The sequence below is a fragment of the Embiotoca jacksoni genome, unplaced genomic scaffold (assembly GCF_022577435.1).
Source record: "Embiotoca jacksoni isolate LCO1_2020_lvr unplaced genomic scaffold, fEmbJac1.0.p SCAF_28, whole genome shotgun sequence".
Classification (NCBI taxonomy): domain Eukaryota; kingdom Metazoa; phylum Chordata; class Actinopteri; family Embiotocidae; genus Embiotoca; species Embiotoca jacksoni.
In genome coordinates this window covers 5,289,931-5,313,003 of record NW_027185379.1, presented here as the reverse complement: position 1 = coordinate 5,313,003, position 23,073 = coordinate 5,289,931, and the positions used below count along the sequence as shown (strand labels likewise).

At 40.5% G+C, this 23,073-nt stretch overlaps 1 protein-coding gene across 1 annotated transcript in view; it reads right to left on the bottom strand.

The window, feature by feature from the left end:
* Positions 1 to 12,294: 12,294 nt before the first annotated feature.
* Positions 12,295 to 23,073, bottom strand: part of traf4a (tnf receptor-associated factor 4a) — a 39,538-nt gene continuing 28,759 nt past the window's right edge. The window contains exons 3-7 of the mRNA XM_069161336.1: positions 20,053 to 20,157; positions 19,745 to 19,906; positions 18,065 to 18,226; positions 16,833 to 16,988; positions 12,295 to 15,756 (exon numbers count right to left, since the gene is read on the bottom strand). Coding sequence (XP_069017437.1) covers positions 15,124 to 15,756; positions 16,833 to 16,988; positions 18,065 to 18,226; positions 19,745 to 19,906; positions 20,053 to 20,157 — 1,218 coding nt within the window. The 3' untranslated portion in view covers positions 12,295 to 15,123. The remainder of the gene's footprint in view (positions 15,757 to 16,832; positions 16,989 to 18,064; positions 18,227 to 19,744; positions 19,907 to 20,052; positions 20,158 to 23,073) is intronic.

The window sequence follows — 23,073 nt, the reverse complement described above, 5'->3', positions numbered from 1 at the left end:
CATATATTAGGTATTTACCAAGTCTTGTTTAAAATTTGGCAAATAAATGGAAACTTCTGGTAATCTGTGTTGCAAGTAAATGAAGTCATGTATCCCGTGTATTCAAACATTCCTCTTTTCCTCAGGATAAATTTACTTTTAAGATTATCTGAAGTTTCCTCATCCTCATCAGGTAAAGTACTAGTACTTTGTTCCAAATTAGCTATCAGATAGTACCATTGTAACTAAGAAGTCCCCAGAACAGAGTCAGTGAACTCATCTCATTTGATTGTTACAGTGATGTTTGCTGTTATGAAGCCAACTTAAGCAGATTCCTGCTTTCTGCTTCAGGCTCCACCAGCGGACGCCTGCCAGGCCTGCTGTAAATCAACCACAGTGGACGGATGCCTTTATCACATTACCTCTCCCCTCTTGTTAGAGGCCAACCATTGCTGATTTACATACGCAATTAGCATTGCTGAGGGGGCAAATTTCAGCCTGACAGTCGTTGTCATGGTCCAAAAGAGTAATGCAATTAGAGCCAATTGCTTAGGCCTATTTAATTACCCATGCAGCTGACAATCACAGTCTGGCTGTTTGAGATGCACGACTAATGAATGACGTTGGGACTTGCTGCCACCTTGCAGTACTGCACGCCTGACTTTTTACAGGCAGTTGTGAAAATAGCACCAGATTGCTCTTAACTAACAAATGGAGAAATCGTGTTCATGCCAGCAAAAAAAGAAGAAGAAAAGTTTTAGGGATTAATGACATGCTAAAGGAGAAGATTCGCATTTGCTTTGATGTTTGTAATTTGTCCTCTCGGTAATATGATTCAGTAAATGAGAACAGAAGCAACAAAGCTTTAATGTTTACATCCATAGGGCCATTATGATGAACTTAACAGTCTTACAAGCAAAGAAATAAAAATCTCTGCTTAATATGTTTTTCCGCCCAATTCACTTAATAAGGGTGTAATAAAACGTAAGAATACTTAGAAGAAACAGGAACCTCCAGAGAATACGAAACTTATTGTTTTTCATTATTTGCACAAACTTGATGTCCCACAGCTTCAAACAGCCTGAAATCACAGAGGGACGGGACTTTATTAAAAACAGGGAGGATCTGTTTGTATGAACTGCTGAGATTTTTAATAAAGCGTGTAAAAAAACAACCTGTATCTTACATATTACAAACTTGAAATAGAAAGCGGGTTTTGTTTGACATATTCAGCTGATTTGACCAGAAATCTGTAATTTTAATAAAGAAATGGTCAGATCAGCATCTCTGTACATTAGCTGCTTATCTTATGGGTTTCATGATGGCCAAATTTTGTGCACAGCAGAACTATATTTTTGTTATTTGTCAGGAAGCCTTCAAAGATCAGAAATTAGGTTTCTGTTTGTAGACATCAGCAGTTCAGCTAGGGGTCTCTTCAAAGTGGATGCAGTCATTTTTATTTTGCCACTAGAAACACCAGACTGGAAAGTGAACTGAAAAAACAACTCTTAACATTTCAATAATTTGACTATCAATTGCTGGCACTCCCTTCCTGCCTTTAAGAGCTTCAGGAGTGAAGACAGAAAAAGCAGAATGTTTTCAAAACGTCATTTGTACCCTTTAACTGATTTATTAGTACAATTAAATTGTTTTTAGGGTAGGCGTCTAACGGGGTTAACAGCCATAATAAATAATACGTCTTCTACATAAGATTTATTAGACGAGAGATGTTTTTGCTGATGGTAAACAGTGGGCGGCTTCAGGTATGATTGAATGAGACTACTCCTGTTGTTGGTACCGAAGAAAGAGGTCACCTTTTGTTTGTGAGGATAACATTTTTATCAAATAGTCTAAAGACGGCGGAGTTAAAATGTAACTTTGGTTACTTGCTGTATGTTTTTTTTATTGTCAAGAAATCCTTTTAAACGATTAAAACCTGCAATGAACTTAAAACAGTTTTTTCAAGACGTTGAAGTGATTGCCATTATTCTGTGGAGCTGTTTCTAAATAGACTATTGTAATGAAGGATCATTAGACTGTGGACAACACAGACAATAAATGTTAGTTTGGTCAATTCATTGTTGGTTTGGGGTCTTTTCATTGGATTTGGTGGATAAATATAGATGGTCACTGAATATATTCTTTACAATTGTGTTTTAATTCAGTGAATAACTGATTCATTTATGTCCTCGGTTTGACTGCCAGACCTTTGTTGCGCGTCATACGCCTCTCTTTCCGCACTGACCGTCATAAAAGTTTTTTAAAAATGGCAAGAATTAATGTGAACAAAGAACAAACATGTATGATGATATTATTTATGTTTTCCATGCAGAAAGTTTCATTAACTGAAGTTTAGCCCTATACGCCGCGTAAATAAGAGCACAACAGGTTAATTCATTACTTCAGGCATAATTATGAGGATTAATAGAAACTTATTTTTAGATTGTTTTCTACAGAAAATCATGTAAAATAGTGATTTAACAGAGGAAGTGAAAGCTTTTTTCGAGGGGCCCTTCTGTATTTCTTTTCAATGTATATTTAATGATAGTGAAATATCAAAAAACTGGATAGTGTGTCGCTTTATGTTATTTTAGTTTAAACAACTGCAAAAATGGTCATATTTATTAAAAAAAAGCGCCACCTCTTCAAACCAGAGGAACAATGTCATTCCCAATAAAATTCAGTTTTGTGTCAGGACAGCTTGGCCCGGCAACAAAACATCAATTGTTTCCAATTGGCAGAATCTCCTTCCCTCAGTCGCGGCTGTGGCCAATCAGAGGACGGCTTGGTGGAACAGAGCATGTTCCCTGTGGCAACCACACTGCTCACGGACAGTCCTCACACCGTCCTCTCTGTCTCCATCAGACGGCCAAAATATCACCCACCGGTGCCCTGAAACAGGCCTTTCCTGCAGCTCAGGACGAGGTCAACTCTATTGTAGCCGGGGAGGTGTAGGTGTGTGTGTGTGTGTGTGTGTGTGTGTGTGTGTGTGAGACAGACTGTATCCTGCTTTTCAACCCCCCAAAAAAACAAAAACAAACAAACCCGGAGCTCAAGCGTGATTTCTTCTCATCGGGAGGTGAGGTTGTCTCCGAGGTTCAGGGTGGAGACACCGAATGAGTGAGACGCGAGACGATCCGAGAGCCTGAGCAGGGCTGCGTCCTCGGCCGGCAGCAGATGCTCGTGCAGATATTCGAGCCACAGCACAGATGTGGGAACACAGCTGAAGATAAGTGTGGGTGGAGCCGTGTGTTTCAACGCAGCTGGGTCAAAAGACAAATCAGACTTGTTTGAGTAACCCCTTCGCTGAACACACATCCTCAACACGCAGGCTCCCAGCAGAGAGACCTGCTCGTCACAGAGTGTTTACCCCTCCACGTCTTTAAAACGACTGTGGTGCCACGGGTGCTCAGAGAGGCTAGAAAGCCATGTTTACAGGACAATGTTGGCTGGTCAAGATTTTCTCGCTATTTCTGAGTTTCTCTTCTTCTCATGAGAAGGACAAAAAAAAAAAAAAAAAAAAAAAAAAAAAACTTGTCTTTCCGTGAGGAGTCTCATGGATTTGATTTACTTCTCCAAATAGATAACTGAACGGCGTCTGCTGGAGGACGGGGCGGCAGCCCAAGCCAGTGGTGAACCATGTAATCTATACTTATGCTATTACTGATCACTTCCAGTTGTATGTGCCCATCTGGATGCTTCGGCAATCACATTGGCCTCCCAGTATAATCGCTGTTGACACAGGAAATTTAATCTAGATATCTTGGTGATGATGGAAGTGGTTGTAATAGGATTAAACTGGGCTTGACAGGAGTGTGACATCGCTACTACAGGGCGCTGCTCTATAAAACCATCACTGCTGGTTGGATGAAATGTAGATGCGTACTTGCCTTTTGCCCAGCACTGTCTAAATTTGAAAAAGAAAAAATATATATATATGTATATATATATATATATATATATATATAAACAGTATATTTGTGGTATTTACAAGAAAACATGATTTTTTTTTTCCAAATTAAACATAAAAAAGAAGGTGCTATGAAATAAGTATCATTGTATTTGTATCAGGTTTGCTTTTTAACTATTCAAAAAATGATACTGATGTTATAGCTGCAGATGTTTCACAGTATTTTTCTCGGCAGATGTTGCCATTTATTCACATCTGTGCCATTTAAAACTCTTGAAACTTACAAACGCTGTATAACACAATTTAAAAATCCAGTCGTCGTTACACTACTGATGTGTTTAAGAATATACTACCTTACGAGTGTAACGCACAGTATTTTCAACATAATCGTTGACGTTTTTGTCACCGTATTCGTCACTACTTTTATCTCATTGCATGGAAACTCACATCACGACGCACGGGCCGTTTCAACAAAAGGTACAAACCAGACAGAACGAAAACAGCCATGAAGGTTTGGGCAGGTCGACATTCAGGCTGGAAAGCTGCGTCAAACACACTGAGGCAAAAAAGGAGTGAATGTAAGCTGCAGGTAAAAGCATTGAGGGGAGCGTATGAGGAGAGAGAGTGGGAGCAGATGAGTGAGGAGGAGGTGATGATGAGGTGAGCAGGCTGGTGGGAAAGCAGCACAGGCGCCTCTGAAATAACAGGAGAGTATTTCAGGTTCATGCTGCGTTGGGATTTTCCACTTGTTTACAACATATTGTTCAATAGAGTTAACAAAATCCACTCAGATTAGCCACTCGTCCACTATGTAGTGTGCCATACAATGTACAGCACAGGACCGGTAGCATCACAGTGATCGACAACTTTTGACCGTCGTCCTCGACGACTCAGGAAATCATAAACAAACGTGAACTACAATTAGCCCGAGTCGTAGTTGTAGTGATGACGGTCTCCCGACAAAGACACAGACACAGGTTTATGGTATTATGAAAGATAATATATGGAGTTTAGTACCTTTTATATTTTTATTTTGAATGCTTCATTATGTGTAGGGATGGTGTTCACAATACATTTCAGTTGTTTACCCAACTACAGGTATTTAGAAGTAAAAACTTTGATCTTAGGTGATATTATGTAAAACAGAAGAAAACACACTGTTGAATTTTACAACTCCATCAAGTTTCAAGAATCCACCAGTATATTTTTTAGACCATATAATAAATATATAGTAAATGATATAGCCTAGTAGAAGACAAAGTTTTCCACAAAAGCAAAGTTTGTTCAGCGATTTGAAGTAAAACTACTGCAACGTTTTTGATTCCTTGAATGCATCAGGTTCAATAAATAATGTGTCATTTAAACAAATATATTTTTAGGAATTAAAAACACAAATTAAGAAAAACAAAAGCCAAACTGTGAATGTATTTTAAGATATTTGTTGCGTCTTTTCCTTTATATTTGGAATAATAGTCCATTTTTAGGTCTTTATGTGCCAATGCAATATTTAACTTTGTGTAATTTGTCATTCATTTTTCTTGTTAGTTTTTGTGATAAAGCAATTTTTTTCTTCCTGCTAAATTAAATAAATATAAACACCAACTGCTTTGCTGTTATGTCAGCATGTCGTTAAAAATGAAGTGACTCAAGTTAAATACTTAAAACACAGCAAATGTCACCGCCAATACGGAAAATGAATGTACAGTACAAATACTCACATGAACATGTACTGAAAATGAACGCATGCACACCCTTAAATAGACTGCCGACACCTCTGTTATTAGAGCTACTATGCATGAGTTTAAATACCTTATCAGACTAATGCCTCATCTGTGGGGTAAGAGGTTTAGGATGAATGGATGGATGGATGGATGGAAGAGGGCAGCCTCATCGTGTTCAAAAATAACTTCATAAGACGATACCTGCTAGTTATCTCGAGAAAAATGTGCAGTTGAACTCCAGAAAGTTGGAGATAAAAATAGGCCACATACCGAAACATTTTTATTTCGGTCTGGACTCGAGGATCTTAACGTCTTTTGCTCTGCTCATGTATATGCCATGTGGCCTTTTACCATACGGCCAGATTACAGGTTGCAGGGAAACCACAGAAAGGCATTACTTAGAAGCTGAAGGCTGGAGTTAAGATTATCTGCAGGCCTTCGGGCCTACGAGATTTGTTTCCAAAAGCACAACACCAGTGTGTTTAGTAGTGAGAGGATTCTGGGGTGGCAACAGTTAAAGCCAAGATTAAGCTAATTCTGGTTGAGGAACAATTTGGTTGAATTTCTGGGGAAATCTAATAACCACAGGTGTGTTTCAATATTTAAGAGTTAAATGACTTTGCTTCACTAACAAAGGGACAGTGGAAAAAACAAATGACACCAATACAACTAACAAATATGACTGACATACCAAAAAGGAAACAAATAAAAGCAGCTCCTCTCACCAGATGGGAAACACACCAGAGAGAGTGTTGTTTTTATTTTATAATAATCTAATCAACATCATATTACTTTTGTACTTTTTTTTTTTGCGTTTTCTAAAGAAAGAAGCCCTTTGAGGATAATTATTGAGAGAAGCTGTGTTAATTTAATGCTATTTTTACAATTAAAAAAAAACCAATGACATCATAAAGATCTGCTATACGTTTTCATGTAGATTTAGACTTTATTAATCCCACAGCGGGAAAATTTAGTCATCACAGCAGCATAGAAACACAGGAAGGTGCACACAATAAGAATTTTTTTTTTTTTATCAATACTTATACATAAATAAGATAGATAAGAATAATTATTTTAGAAAAATAAATAAGAGCAATGAATAAATACACACACACACACACAAACTATATACACAAAAACAAATATAATGTCGTAAAATATATAAATACAGTTTAGGATGAATGGGAAGTGTCAGGTGCTATGAAATTAAATGATATAAAATTAAAATAAAATACAGTGCAACGTTATTTTAGGGTAGTGTTGAACAGTCGGAGTTACGTCCTGAGGGATATACTGTATATCTATCTGCTTTGGGGGGAAATGTAGGTCCAGACAACAATGCGATTGTGAACAATTCAAACTTCCATGATTGTTCAAACTAGATTCATGTTTTTTTTTTTTTGGAATAGCGGAAATGAAATATGAACACAACATTGATATATTATCGTCTTTTAAGTTGTTTGGGCCAACTTTGTAATTTCTGACCACCTAACGACTGTAGGTTTATTTCTTTTAGCTCTGCTTTGGTCTCTACCAGCTCCTGAGAAACAAATCTGTCTCTTTAGCTGCTAAATGCTCCACTGTGTTCACTACCATAAGGGTTTACCTACTGGTGGAGGACATGTACAATGTTTTTAGAGCGTTTGTTGTATTTACAACAAGTCCCTCCAGGAAGTCACGATCTTGAGATCGTAATAGTTGATGCAAATTTAAGCAATCGCCGCAATATTTGCGGGAGCTTGCAATTTTGTAAAATGTATATTTAAATGTAAAATTACTACTTTTTTTTTTTTTTATCATGAGCCTGATGTTTAAGCCCTGATGTCCATCTGTATTTTTGCATTTAAGATAATAAGTTAAAGAAAACAATGCAAGAAAAAAAACTTGTGCAAGAATGGCACACTCACGCAGGTCAAAGGTCAAACCTTTTGCATTGTCCCTAGTGCCAGTCAGTCAGTCAGAAACACCAGTGCTGGAGATTACTAGCCTGCGAATATTTTTAAGCCATTTGTTTTGGTCTGTTTGGTTCCGAGAACAAAACTCTCTTCCAGTATTTGGCATTTTAATAAGCACCTTCCACTTTCATGCTCGGCCATGAAGGAGGTTTGTGTTTTGAGGCGGTGAACCTGAAAAGGCTCAACAGCGACCGCCGCTTACACGAGTCAACATTCATGATGACAAATCATCCCAGCAGCGTGTGAACCTCTGGAGGATTCCTGATCTACTAAAACCTTTACTCTACTTTACAATTTTTCTACTGCACAGGCTGATCTTGTTCATTGTCAATATCCTGCAACTTGATGTTGCAAAAAAAAAAAAAAAAGTGTTATCTCAAAGCAACATGTTGAAATTGTGTCAAATGTCTCAGCAAAAAAAGGGGGGAAAAAGTGTTTCTTATCAGTTTAACAATTTGTGTTAAATGGACAAACGTAACAAATAAAATGACATTTTTCCCAGATTGTGGTGAACACAGCTGTACACTATATGTGCAGCACGTTTACCATCATCAATCAGAGATCTCACTGACATGCGTAGGTGACTGTTCAACCCATGAACGCCTCCACGTTCCTCCCCCTCAGGGCTTCTGTGTGACTTTTCGGGGCTCCAGGCCAGTAATTGATCCAGACCTGGCAACAGTGTAATGCTGAGAGCAGCCATGGTGGGTCTGGCTGACCTTTCAACCCGGTTCACTGCTTCTGGTCTTACCCGAGCAGCTTTAAAAAAAAAAAAAAGAGAGATGAAATCTATCAACCACTCGCTGGGTTGATGTACATCAGAGGGAATGCATTATAAATATTACATAATTAATAATCTAGCCGGTCATATAATCAGTGAGGTCAGACAACATCATAATAAACAGTTGTGACCTTTAAGCTTGTGTCATTTAGACTTGTGAGCCAGGAGATAGTTGGGAACACTTTGATAGGATTTTTAACAAAAAAAAAAAACCAAAAAAAAAAATCCTATTTCTCAAGTCTTATAAGATATTAATTTGATTTCGACACTAATCCGCACATAAAAATATGTGCTGCAGCAGTAGATGCACATTGAGAGCATCGAGGCGGCCGCTCATTAAATCAGATGACTCGTACATGGTTCAGGTTTCACCTGAGTGTTTCAGATATTTTTAAGGGTTTCATGTACACGATGTGTTAGTTTGTACTTGTCTCATGTCACAGTTATGCACCATTTTCATGTTAGACTTTGTTATAATTAAGCGGTGTTATATCAATGAGTCACTGAGGGATGGGTGAAGAGGAGCTGACTGATTAACAGAAGGTTTTATTGATTTGAATTGATAATGAAAGTAAGAACATGCAGGAAGATCAGATTAGTTGACGAGGTTTTTCTAATTCTCAACATCTTTCAGGTATGAATCAATAACCGTTGATTAATACAAATCTATAAAAAAATGATTTAGCTCTGTAATATTATTTAGGAATGCATTGGGGCTTGTCAAATAAAAAAAAATTAAAACGAAACTTGTAAGTAGATGAAACAATGTGTTTGTCTGCTAAGGTAAGCTGCTAACGAGCTAATTAGCCGACTTCCAAAGCCAAGGAGCATATTATTAATCAACAATATTAGTTTGTGAGGTTCCAGATTACATTAAAAAAGGTTCAATATATTTTCACTAGTGTTACATTTGCCAAACTCTTCTACGTAACTGAGTACTTTGTAGGGTTTTTGTTGTTGTTGTTTTAAAAGTACAATTAACAGTCTTCCTCACCTTATCAATTGTGTTTTTGTCAGACTGACAGGAATGAATTTTCCTGCTCAAGCAGAGAGCTTCTGGTCAGATGATGTTTGGTACCTCCCTGATTCAGTTCAGCACCGATGGTTTCACTTCAGGACGGGGCACGGCAGCCTGGCACCGCTTCATAAACTGCAGCTCCTCTTTCATGTCTTATTTTTTTACGGGCCTCATGGGTCGGGCTCACCACCACCACCACCTCCTCCTCCTCCCACTGTAATCCAGCTGCCATCTGACTTTCAACACGCGTCGGCTGAAGGTTAGCTGAGCTCACTGAGCAGCACCGACGCTCAGATGTACACAGTGTGTATGAAAACGTGACAGCACCTGAAAATAATTACCAAGTGAGCGCAGGGTCATTTGAACGAGAGCGGCGCCAAAGGGCAGCGCTGTCCACCGAGCTGCACGTGACTCTGCTCTGCATGGGAAACATGCAGCTCGCTAACATGTAATTAGCTGCTACTATTTTGATTCTGCTTCACCCCAAAGCAGCACGGGGCTGCTGGTCGTGCACACCAGGCCAGGAAACTCTGAGACTGTCGTACGGCTTCTAAATCTCATAACCTTCTATCTATCGACTCTCTGTACTATTGAGGCGCTGACCCCACGCCAAAATGAATAACCTCTCTTAGTTAAAAACAGCTATCCTGAATGAAAAATATGTTCAGTTTAGAAGTGTTTTTTTTAAGGATACTGGCTGGATCCTCAAAGAGTACAGAGGCAAAGAAAAGTCATGCTGAAACAGATGTTGTTTTCATTTATAAGAGAGAATAATGTGCACAGAGAGAGTTCAGATTATAGGTTTCCTGAGGACTTTGACCACCTAATGCTACTCTACTGTATGTGCGATGCAGGACCGTCCTCCCGAGGGACCTGTCAGTGACGTTTGAAGCTCGTTTTACTTTTCCCTAAATCCTGCTGCACGGAGCATCATCCAAACTGCAAGTTAATGCAAACCCCTGGCAGGGCTTCAAAGCAGGGCGGCTGTCTGCCTCACTTCCTCTGCCCCCTTTCCTCCACTGCTTCAATTCCCTCTTTTCCAGCAGAGTAACAGTGGAGACTTAAAGAAAAGCAGCAGTGAAAGCACAATGACCTCTGACATAGATCGCTGAGTGGGTGAGGGGATATAAATCTTATCCAGAATAGAAGGAGTGGCTCTATTTGGATTATTTCAGTCATGTTTGCTCTTCTAGAAGTAAAACTAAAAATAAATTTGGCACATTTGACAAGAAAACTGATTATTAATTAGGTACCAACCGGATTGCTTTAACAATATCTACAATTGAAAAATGCCCTGCTCATGGTACCACATTTTTACACCTGGGCTTTATATACACAAACACGTTTTTGTTTTAATAAGCAAAACATTTTCTAAATTTACTAAATTCTGGATAACACTGGGACCAGCAGTGTCGGGCTCCAGCCACAACACAGTGACCGGAGCTGATAGTGGCCAGTCTCGACAATATTTGTGATTCCACCAGACGTGCCAAAGTGTCTTTCATCATCGTACCAGAGGAGGCTCTCTGCTCCACTCTGCTCAAAATACAGGCCTAGACTATTTTTTTATTGAAGCTGCATCAACCTAGAGCAGATCAGCTGGGCAGGAAGTCAGAAACCGGACAATTTTCAAAATAAAGTGCAGACGCCTGATCATAACACAACACCCGGCCTGTCAAGTAAAACAGAAATGCCTTCACTTCCTGCTAAAAGGCTTATGTGAAATTTAGAATGAAAATAATCATGGGGATGAATAAAACACAATAAGCTGCATTAACTTTGCAGACCACAGCACAAATGAGAAGGAAATAACAACAATAAGCACAATTAAAATTGGCACAAAAGGAACCATTTAACTACTTGTTGAAATGACCGAAAACACGGAGTAAACAAACTTCAGCTGGTGTATGAGGAACAAAAACAACATCCCCTCCACGTGGATAAAATCACTTGGTCTGAAATTCTGTGAGTAAATCTTTGCTTACATTTGGACATTTTTGTCGACATATCTGTCTGAGTTGCGTGCGCTGCAGTTACTGGAGATTTCCCTGTGCAGAGCCTTTATCTACAGTCAGTGGTGCATAGCTGGCTAGCCAGCGTGTACTGACAGCATGTGAGGCGTTTAGGGACCATCGGTAAGGTTGACAGTCTGATGATAGCTTCTCTGTGAGGCATTTAAGGACTACTGGTAAATTATAGCGTCTAGCATCGTAGTGTCTTGCCATGGCTTGCCTGTGAAGCGTTTAGGGAACATCTGTTAATTGTAGCTGCAAAAAAAAAAAAAAAAAAAATCTGCAATGCATCCCCTATCTATAAAATCAATGAAAACAAAAAAGTTATTGTGTGGTGTGTAATTCAAGTTTATTTTGGGTTCTTATAAAATTGGAATAAAAGAAGTAGCGTTCATGAACATTTTTGAACGACACCCAGCCATTTTTCAATATTAATGAGCAGAGAAAACAGGACGGAGAGTTTTACTATAAGTGAATGTTAAGATGATCACTATAGCCTTTTAGTATCATTAATCCTTAATATCAATAATATATTTAATCAATAATTCAGTGGTGTTTGGCTAATGAGCGGCTGATTCAGGAAAACAGCTTCCTTGATCCAAAATGAATAATTCTCCATCTGCGTTAAAGCTGGGGTGTTTTTTTCTTTTTTTTCTTTTAGGAGTCATAATAACCTTTCAGTATATTATAATTCAAGTGATGTGAGAGAGCAACTGCCCCGAGGGCATGCTGGAGACTTAAAGCAAATCATGGGTCATTTCAGAGAGAGGGTGTTCTTATTGGCTGCTACACAAATGCAGTTGTGCGCACATCCCTTCAAATATTTAGTCTGATTCAATACCAGAAAATAATTGATCTCCAGCATTGGCAACAACTGCTTTCGCTGCAAAACAACCTCAAAAAGACTCGTAAAAGATATCAATTTTGTCAGATTTAATACAGTGAATAAAAAGGATGGACAGTTTCTCTTTCTTTCATACAGCACAAAATGCAAACGTGTAAAATAACTATAATATATGGTATTTTATTTCAGTTAAGAAATTGACAAGCACTCATCAATCAACATATTAAAACATCTGCGCCATCGGTGCAAACTCACATGACGGCTCCTTAAAATAAATACTTTTAAGAGGAAATAATACAGACAGAATATGTGAGGCTCAAACCACACGGACAAACAAATTATCCAAATGTCCAAGAGACGAGAAGGTATGAAAAATTCCCAAAGTCAACCCCGACTCTCCAACGAAAAGTGTTTGTATAAAACAGCAAAGTACTTTTAAAAATACAGAATCTTACAAAAAGTTGTATCTTCTCACTGCTTTAAATCACTGTAAAATATCAGCTGGTATTATGACAAGAAATCAGCATTTTTTTTTTCCATGTAAAGTAATAAAAAGACAGAATGTGCCTCTGCATTTTTACATTAGTATTCACATAAGTCATGAGTGAACCGTATCGTCAAAGTCCTCCACTCTTCTGATAGTGCTGCGATGGAGACAGGTGTATAGCGCAGGGCTGCTCCTCATTATCGTGTCGAACTGAAGATAGACGGTGGCCATGGTAACAAACAAGGTGCATGGAGTCTCGAGACACCCACATATGTGCACAGACCATGTCATTAGCCACCTTTCCAAACAGCCTCCAAACGCCAGCCATGCCCCGGCTACTTAATACAACACACTTCACAGCCAAATATTCATTGTCTTTATGGGTTATATAACTGACAGTGTTCACATTTTCTGTATATAAAAACGTAAAACAAAACAAAAAAACATTAAAAAAAAACAACAACTATTCTTTATGACAATTTGTCAACTTTCAAATGGTCCAAAGAAAAAGAGACGAAACAGCCATCAACGGAAGAGGATTTCAAGAATACAGGTTACAGTACAAAAAAAGTGATCCAGGTGGTCGCACATGAAGCATGCATGTGTTTATGTTGCCCTGCTCACCCCGAAAACCCTCATGCGAAGACATAACTGTATATAAAAAGGCCACATGGCTTTTCCTTCACTATTAGATGCACGAGTACTCTGACAACTGACCTCTTTGTCTGCTCTGCTCATCCAAAGACCGACAGAAGGTACTTAGTTTTTTCCTTATTGGTGGACTTCCCAATGGACGTGAAGCCTCGTAGGGGCACTGCGAACTATGTAGTACCATTTTATTTTTTAAAGCAGCCTTGGTTTAGCTTAACTGTTTTTAATCGCATGGCTTTAAAGGTAAAAGTTGTTGGGAGTGAGATGAGAAGATTGATACGACTCTCGTGTATTTCTGTTACACTTAAAGTTACTGCTGTTAGCTTAGCTTAACTTAGGTTAAAGACAGGAAACCGTCAGAAAGAGCCAGCCAGGCTCTGTCTAAAGGTTGTTGTATTGATTTAATCAATGACCTTTACTGGTAGGTAGAGCTGCCAAAAATAAGAAATTTTAGTTAATAATTGCTATAGAAATAAATCTTCTGTTTTACTTTGCTCGCCACCTTTTTGCTTAAAATCCGACCCACAGGCTCCTTCAAGTTATCGCCACGCCTTTTTCATTTGGCTTTAAACCAAAATGTTCCCAAAGTAGACTTGCGGTGTTTCACTTTGCAACTAAATCCATAATATCAACAGATACTCATCGAAATGTGGGTCGATTGAATATTAGAAGTTAGGCGCCTTGAGATGAACAGCTGGTGGTGCTAATTTTCCACTAGTGTCATGAAACCAGAGCAGAAGAAGGAGGTACAATGATATTACATCATGAACAGAGCACCAGTCAAACCTGAAAAGGTGGAAAACTCGTGACAGAAATGTGACGTTTCTGTTAGTGTCACCCGGCTGTTTTTATACAGATGAATGGAAATGATTGTAACGATTATGCAAAATGATTGCAGTCGGCCTAAATATTTGCAAACAGGCTATTAAGTCAAAATAATTGTGGGAGGTCTACTGGTAGATGGATTTTGATTCCCTTCAACGGAGCCATTACCAGTTTTGAATGCTACGCTAAGCCAACAAGTTGTAGTTTTTGCTGGTATCGATCTTCTCGTTTATATATTCTTCACAAATCAAACTGTTCCATTAAAACATGACCAATATTTGAGCTGCAAGTTTCTCACCTGAAAACACTGATTTGTTTGTGTGTACACGAACCTCACAGGGAGTTCTTACCGGGGCCTGTGTGTTTGTTGAGGGATCAGTAAACTGTATGAGCATGTAAACAAAAGGCAGTTGGGCTTGAGCTTGATTCTGCTGAGCTCTCTCTTCTTTAGATCCGCCCGGATAAAATGAGACGTCTCTTTAACAGCTTCTAACTCTCTCTCTTCCTACTCCAAGTGCAGCAGCTTAGTGATGCCCATTACCCTTATTTTTATATCTTTTTCCATAATCTTTAACATCTGTACTGCGGAAACAACAACAAAAGTATAACTTAAGATAAACTCTCTAGGCACTGTTTGATTTCCAAGGCTTTTTGTTGTAGACTGTGATAAAAGGTCAACAAACCGATAGAAAAAAAATGAACATAAAGAAACACCAGAGAGTGTTGGCTCTGCAGACCAAACACTTTCTCCTCTTGTGATATATCCAGGTCCTCCAATCAGCGCGCACGCCAGACAGACTCACTACAAGCTCTGTGGTGAAGAGGCTGTAAGGGCAGAAAGTATCTAAAGGGTAAGTGTGTAGAATTTGTCAAGGTTAAGTATCTATTCCAGTCTTTACCCCATCTTTCTCCTTCATTAACAGAAAACAAAGGTCGGATCTTAGGCCATTATCTTCTGGGGAATCTCTATAGAAGCCTTGATAAAGATGCAGTTGTCTCGAATGTAGTTCCTCTTCTTGATCTCCTCGTGCGAGATGAACTTGGGGTAACCGAAGCCCAGGGTGCTCTCGTCCAGCGAGTTGCGGCTGCTGCTGGGTTTCTGGAAGTTCTTCCAGTTGGGGTCGGGGTTGAAGGTCTCCGTGATGTGCTGGGGTTTGGAGAGCGACGGGTCGCTCTGGTCCAGGATGGAGAAGGTCACCTTGTAGGAGAAGGGCCACTCCAGCAGGTTGTCGTATTCTCCGGGCAGCACGCGGATGTAGACGGAGAGGTGGGAGCCCTCGCCGCTGCCGTTGCCATTCAGGAAGGCCGACACCTGCAGCTTGTAGCCGTAGCGGTGGGTGTAGAAGGGCGGGCTGAAGAACTCGTGGTTGCTTCGGAGTTTGGCCTCCTGGAGTTTGCGGGAGTAGTCGCTGAGTTTCCAGATGAGTACGCCGTCGTGGCTGACAGACAGCTCCTCCATCTCCCTCCGCAGCTCCAGGATCTCCTGCCGCTGGCGACCCACCAGGTTGCACATCATAGTCAGGTGGGACTTAGTGGTGTCTTCCAGGTGACGACCGATAGCCAGTTTGGGGCACTGCAGAGAGGTAGCAGGGGGATGTGTTATACATACAGAGTTTTACAGCTATGTAGTAACACAAAGTTTAATCTGTTTATGTCTCTGCATTCTGTATTTGGATTAACACCAGATGGCTTGTTGGTGCCTACAGAAGCAGGTGTTGGTCGTCTTTATTGCTTCATTTTCGTGTTTAATCGTTTTCTACTATCGTTATTACTTCATTTAGCTGCCAATGAAATACACAAAACCTTTAATTTGACCATGAATCAACCCAAAAAGATTAGTCAACCCACCTTCAAAAAAAGAAAACACTAAGTCTAAATAGAAATTCTTTAGAAACTGGAGGTTGTGAATATAATGAGAAAGAGGCCGAGATGAGTGTGAAGTCTGTCTTTGCGTTGTGTTTCGGATAAAATTGAGAAATGATATTAATGGTGCACAATAGTTCATGTGTTCGTACATTGTAAAAGAAAGAGGCTGTTCAGATGAAAGACACAAAAAAAATCGGAAAAGCTCTTTCTACCGTACTCCTCAGTTTTTTTTGTACGAGACACTCAAACCTATGTCTATCAGTGTTTTCAGCTCATACAACCACCTAAAATCAATAACAAAATGATAAACATTGAAATGAATCATCAGTCTGCTGATGTAAAAACATGTTTTTGCTTCCCATCAGGCCATCTGTAAATATTACACATCAAGCTCTCCAGATGCTTTGCAAGTCTCAATAGAGCACCGAGCCAACAACACTGAGTTTAATGCTCATCTGTTGCTCTTCCTCGACCGCGTCCGCATTTCCACAAATTGATGCGAGTTTTAAAAATAGACAGAAATGTGCTGTCAGAGTGAGGAAGTGCTCCACTCATTAAAATAGAGCCTACGGGCTCAGCGCTATATGTTTGAAAAGAGGAAAATCTTTACTTTGAACCAAGTGGCCAAGGACAAGAAGAAAATATCACAAAAAAAAAAAAGAAAAAAGCACGTGAACAACAAAGAAGAACAAGCTTGGCGAACAATTAGCTTATATCAATAGTGGTGTTAACAGGGAAATTCCTTCAGAGGCAGAGAGGTTAAGTGATGCAGGTCAGCCTTACTCTGTGTTTGCAGCCGGCGTCTTTGAAGGGGCAGAGGATGAGCGCGCTGCCGCAGTTGTCCTTCACGTGGTTGGCCAGGTCCTCGCGGGCGATGTTGGGTGTGCCGCACTGGTTCGGGCACTGGACAGGGAAGCGAGGGCAGTGATACTGGTGGTTCTGCAGAGGACAGCGAGAGCGATGGGAACAAAGGCGGCACAGCGGGGTCGCAAATTAATGGCCGTACAAGAAAAAGATGTCCTTGAAAGTTCAAAAACATACATGTGGGTTTAAAAATGAGGCAGCAGAAATAGAGCGGAACAAAATATCAAAGACATACAGCCATGTATCCTGAAGCCACAGAAAATAAGTCATTTTTATGATTCTTGCTTCTTAAATGAAAGGATTTGTTGCCTTTTCTTTTCTTATATAATAGCAAGTTTAAAATCCTCGGGTTGTAGACAACTGACTGAACGAGTGAGGCTGTTTGAAAAGATCTCCCGGGGGTCTGGGAAATTGTGACGGGCACTTCTATCAACTTCTGATGTTTTCCAGACAAAACGATTATTGATTGATTTTTTTTCTTTAATAATCAAATAACCATTTAATTTATAAAAATGACTGAAAATTTAATAAAAGTGTTAAAATTATGAAAGTTGTGTTTTCACATCTATTTTGCTTCATTGACAATCCAAAACTCAAAAGTATTCGAATTAAAATAATATAAAGGGTTTGAAAACAGCATTTCGTTGGCATATTTGCTGAAATTATTATCTGAAATTCAAAATATTGACCTTTTTACTGACTAAATGGTGACAAAAATGACAGACACCTTAAATATAACCAACTAAACAGTAAATATTCAGTATTTGTCTGCCAAAAACATCTGAAAAAGTGTGTCTCCAACTCTTGTTGCAAAGATGCGTTCATTCCATTTTGGGCTAAAAATGTGGAAGAGCGACACTGACTCCTCAGCCTCTGGCCAGATGTGTGCAACGGCAGGTGCCGCAGCTCGCACAAACATCCAGCTGCCGCAAGACCGAGACACCACGAATGGACACAAGCTACAGTAGGTTTTCTACGCGTCATCTCGCTCTACTGAGGCCCGAAACTGTCCGAGTCACACGAAGGATAAACGACAGGCGCAGTGATGCTGACAGGACAGAAACTACGTCTGCACTTCATCGTGAGAAATATAAAAGTAGAGATTTGCGGAAACTAAGAGCGTATGGTCGTGAACTTTGTATGAAACGGACCTGGATGGTGTCAAAGACGAACTCCTTGCCGCAGTACTTGCAGGGCTGTGTGCGTTTGGGACACTCGGCCATGCTGTGTTGGGACAGCAGACGACGCATCATCCTCGCCCCGCACTTGTTCTCACAGTAAACGCTCTCCTGAGGACACACGCCCTGGTGGTTCTGGGACAGAAAGAAAACACACGGTTACACCTCAGAGCAGGATTATGAAGCCAGTTCAAGCTACAAATAGGTATGTTTCTATGATCAAAACCATATTTTAAATAAAAAGCCGAAAAGAACACATCTGCATCTCATCTGGAAGATACATCTCATTCCAAGATGTTCACTGATCATATCTAAAGGTTTATCTAAAGCGAATGATGTCAAACCTCTTAAAATTATACTAAATCATTAGTATAATGGTTTATGTTTTTTTTTGGCCTAAATTATTTCACACAACCTCAGTTTAGTTTCAGTTCAAATGAATGCACCATAAACATAAAATGAGTAGGTACAGCAGCCAACAACAAACTAACCAGACTGCAGGCAAGTATGACTTGTTTCCTAAATTAGATCTTTAGGACAGACTGTCTGCACTGTTGATTGGAAGTGAGCGGATTGGATTTGGTGTGTCCAGACATCACCAACCTATCCGCATGGGTTGCTGTGGTAACGTTGTACGCATAGCTACGCTGGTGACGTGGCTTTCCAACGTGAAAGCAAAGGGCCAGCAGACAATTTATTTCGGTATCTGTCCACGGACTGTTGTTGTTCTCGTCGTCCTTCATCGTGCCAAAATCTACATTTTCTGATAGCTCTGCTAGCGGTGGCATAAACTCTGCTCACTCTGTTACTAAAAAAAAATGACGTCGTCATTGTGTGTCGCAAGAATTCCAATATGAGCAAGCAGAACTTCTTGACTACAGAAATCTGATTGGGATCGCAGTTTAGACCACCTACAACAAATTTTGTTTCGTTTTGTTTTTCCAAAAATTGCAATTCATGAGGTTTTTTTTTTTTTATCATCTAGACTTTGAAAAAAATCCATCCTGATACAATATGGGTTTGACAAAACACGGACTTGGGTGGGCAAATTTGAACAAGGACTACAACAGTGTCCAACAGGAAAAAGCTATTTTGAGCGCTCACTATTGGAGGAGGAAGCTTTGTTTTACCTATGTTTTGTGATTAGTATTTTTTTTATGGAATACACTGTTTGGATACTAGTCCAAAATTAAGTGAAAATGTTTTTAGCAACTCAACAAACCCACTGTAACCACTGAGCACATAAGGCCTCCAGGAAGTTAAGGGAAATCCCGTAGAAGATCGAATCCTTACGAATGACATATACATAACATATACTGGGTAAGGGAAAAGGTGAGTTAAAGCCCCTGTAGCTGTGTGCAGCAGAGTAAACAGAGGAGGGGCAGGCTGGCAGGAATGACTGAGGTGTTACTGAGGAAGGCTCACTGAGGAAAACACTTTTAGTATGAAAGACACAGTCAAGTTTAGTTCCTTCTGCCAACACGCGTGTTATTTCAACACTCTGAATGTGCTGACATGTCACGTGTGCATTCGTTTTGCTTGCTCCTTTTCACAAAGACCCATTTCATACAGGCACGGAAATTGAGTGTCGTCACTGCGGGTTAGTTTACATCCACCCTCTGGGTTGTAACAAGGAAGAAAAAAGGTGCTTACCTCGTAGGCTTCACCGGTGAACTCGCTGCCACAGAACTCACACTTGACCTTGCGCTTGGGGCAGTCGTGCTGCAGGTGGTCGGGCAAGTCGCGGCGCGTCAGCTTGACCGAGCAGCGGTTGGGGCAGGGTATCACATTGAAGGCGCAGGTGGAGAAGTGGCCCTGAGGGAGACACGGCGACACGTCATCAGACTCACCCAAATGTCGCTGAGCCAGGTCAGGATACGAGAGGAGGAGGAAGAGGAGGAAGAGGAGGAGGAGGAGGAGGAGGCAGAAACGAGATGAAGGGAAAGAGAGAAGCTCCTCACCTGCAGCTGCTTCATCTGGCCGGTCCAGCGACAGCCCTCCTCGCTGTGGATGCAGCGGATGGGCAGCGCCAGGATCTGCTGCTCCAGCTCCGGGTCCGGGTAGATCTGAAGATGACAAGCAGGGTGAGGTCAGCGGAGCAGATCCGGAGACACCGAGAGTGGCAGCTGAAAACTGGAACATATTACTCTGATCCAGCAAAAGTGTGTCTCACATCTGACTCGATAGGTGATTTTGATTATGCAGATAAACTTAAGGATTAAATCTACATGTCATTAAACAGACCAAATAAATCCATTGGTTTAGCGGAAAAGGCTCTTTTGACAGCAATGAAAGCTGTCGGCATTAACAAACTACTTTCGTACAACTAAACCACAATCCTCCATGTTACAAGCCCCCTATTGAGGAACTGCAGCACATAAATAATATAACACCAAATCATCAGCTTCTTCCTCAGTACCATAAACCTTCATTTATCCTTAAAACTATTAAAAACACATCAAAAAGTCACCTAATTACACTGAGTCACATGATCCTTCACTACAACAAATATGGCCACTGTAGCTATTTTGAGTCAATCCCACCTACGCTGTCCGGCTGCTGCAAGTACTCCCTACAGTGCAAAATATGTACCAATCCGCAGCTAAAAAAAAGTCCCCAACAAATTCTCCATTTCCTGTTTGAGTAAAATTTGCTAAAAACTTCAGGGCCAGCTGTTTTAGGAGATTAAATAGTTAAGTTCAAAAGAACCACAGTGAGCCGCAGACAGTAAAACAAAAGGTCAGATGGGCTTTCAGAGGGAATTTTATTTGTTTATTTTTCCAAATTAGCTATTTTTTTCCCCATTTCTCTGCTGCTCTTTTTCTGACTGTCTCATTTTAAGAAAGTATTTTCATATTTTTGTTTTAGTAGAGACCGTATGTACCTCATAAAGTGATTAAATTCTCCGTCTTTCTTTGGGGAAGTTAATAAAAAGATGTTTGAACATCAGTATCTATAAATCCAGTTTTAATTCCTTATAGAGACACAATTTTTGATGTTCGGATACTCGTTTAGACCGAGCACTGGCGCCGGTTTAACCACGTTTAACCAAATACAAACATAAATAAGGCAGTTGTTTTATTAGCTGCTCCCAGTCACACAGAGTGGAGGCCGGTATTGAAAGAAAAGCAAATAAGCTTATTTTTCAAAAGGAGTAAATGTTGAGCTACAGGAGGAAACCCTCATCAAACTGGAGCACTGTGACTCGAGCCAGCCACTGCAGTGATAATGAGCAAGTTCACGGGTTTATAGGACATTTGAGAAAGACGGAGAGAGACGGGCACGAAGCAGAGGAAAAGATTTATTCATCCTCGGTCACTGAGCGATAAGGATGAGTCCGTTTTCTGCCCAACACCCCAAATCCTTCCCTACAGTACGCTGGCCTGAGGATTTACTGCTCTGCTCTGCCATCTCCATCCCCCACGCCGTCACACGACCACAGCACTGGTCAAACAAGAAAAGCCACTTCCTCAAAATGTCACAATAGCCCTTGAACAAATAACAGCTCAGTAACAGCCCGACTGCTCTCGCGTGCCTCTGCACTCAAACATGGCAAGCCATCGCAGTTGAGTTAAAAATGTATTTGGAAAATCAACTACAATAAAACATTCGACTTATCTCCCTCACTGCTTGTAGCTGCTCTGTGATGAGAGAGAAGCCCCTGCAAGACTAAATATGTATAATAAAGTATGTCTGTTAAATGTGCTCTGAAGCACAGATTTATAAGTGCTGCACTCCACTTCTACAGATGGAGCAGACAGTATTTTGCTGCCATAATCACATTCTCCAAGGAGAAACAAAGAGGAAAAAAAAAAATCCTCTAAAGCAAACTGAAACACTCTCGCATTGTTCCAGTCTTAGAATCAGCAGGGAGACGGCAATAATGACCTTTTAATAACTTAGTCCCAGGCAGATGAGGGGGGGGTTAAGCTCTTGTGAGCGCCAACTTGGGGGTTTATTCTATCTGCTGCAGCAATTGTTGGCCTCACACTACTACTACAGCAGGAGCAGTGCAATCCTTTAATGACTGCGACGCCGTTGTTCCGCGGGAGCCAGGTGGTGTTTGTGCACGTTTTCGAGGGACAGTGTGCAGCGAACGTTACAATAACCCTGACAGGAGACCACCAGGGTGGGGTAATTTGCCGGCAACTGGGAGCCTGTAGAGTCTTGGTAAATAACAACGTCTGACAGGTGTGCCACGAGCACATCCTTCCCCCGGGGGAGTCCCTGCTATTGCAGGCGCCTTCGTCGCTCTCGGCACAGCATGCAGACCTGCACTGCTGCCCCGCTGATCCTGCTGCAGCTCGCAGTCTGAGAGTATCAGCTTCATTACATTGCTGATGTTTGCACTCAAACACAAGCTTTTATAGAGTGCCACCTTTTCCTCCTTGAATCTAAAATATGATTTTTTTTTTTTGGTGGGTTTGGACAAGGTTCAGGTGCTCTTGCATGAATTTGTGAAGACGGCCCACTGGTTGTGTTGTTGGTGTTTTAATGACTAATTAACGCTAATGCTACAAACTGCACGGGAGCCTTTTAAACTCCAAAAGCTGCGCAGAAGATGACAATCCTTTCCCTTCCCTTATCTTTGTCTTGCAGTCTCTCACTTTGCGATGGGGATAACACACGAGAGAGACATCCTCTGACTCTGAGTACAGTTAGTCATTACCCCCCCCCCCCCCCCCCCCCCCCCCAGAGCACAATCTGATTAACTGCATTTATAGGTCATTTGAAGTTTCTTTCTTCTTCTGGACAGGGAGAGATTTATTGATGGGGTGAAAAAAACACAGTGGATTTCATACATTATCCTCTGTAATAAAATAAAACACAACCTTTAACTATGGGTTGAGATAAGGATTTCTGCCTTTATGTTTTCCGGACATTCACTGCAACAAATGTTCAGTTTTTATTGTAACATTAGAAATTCAAATTCATCATTAGCATCTTACATCCTCCTCTTCTTTTAGACCTGGTTGGACCAG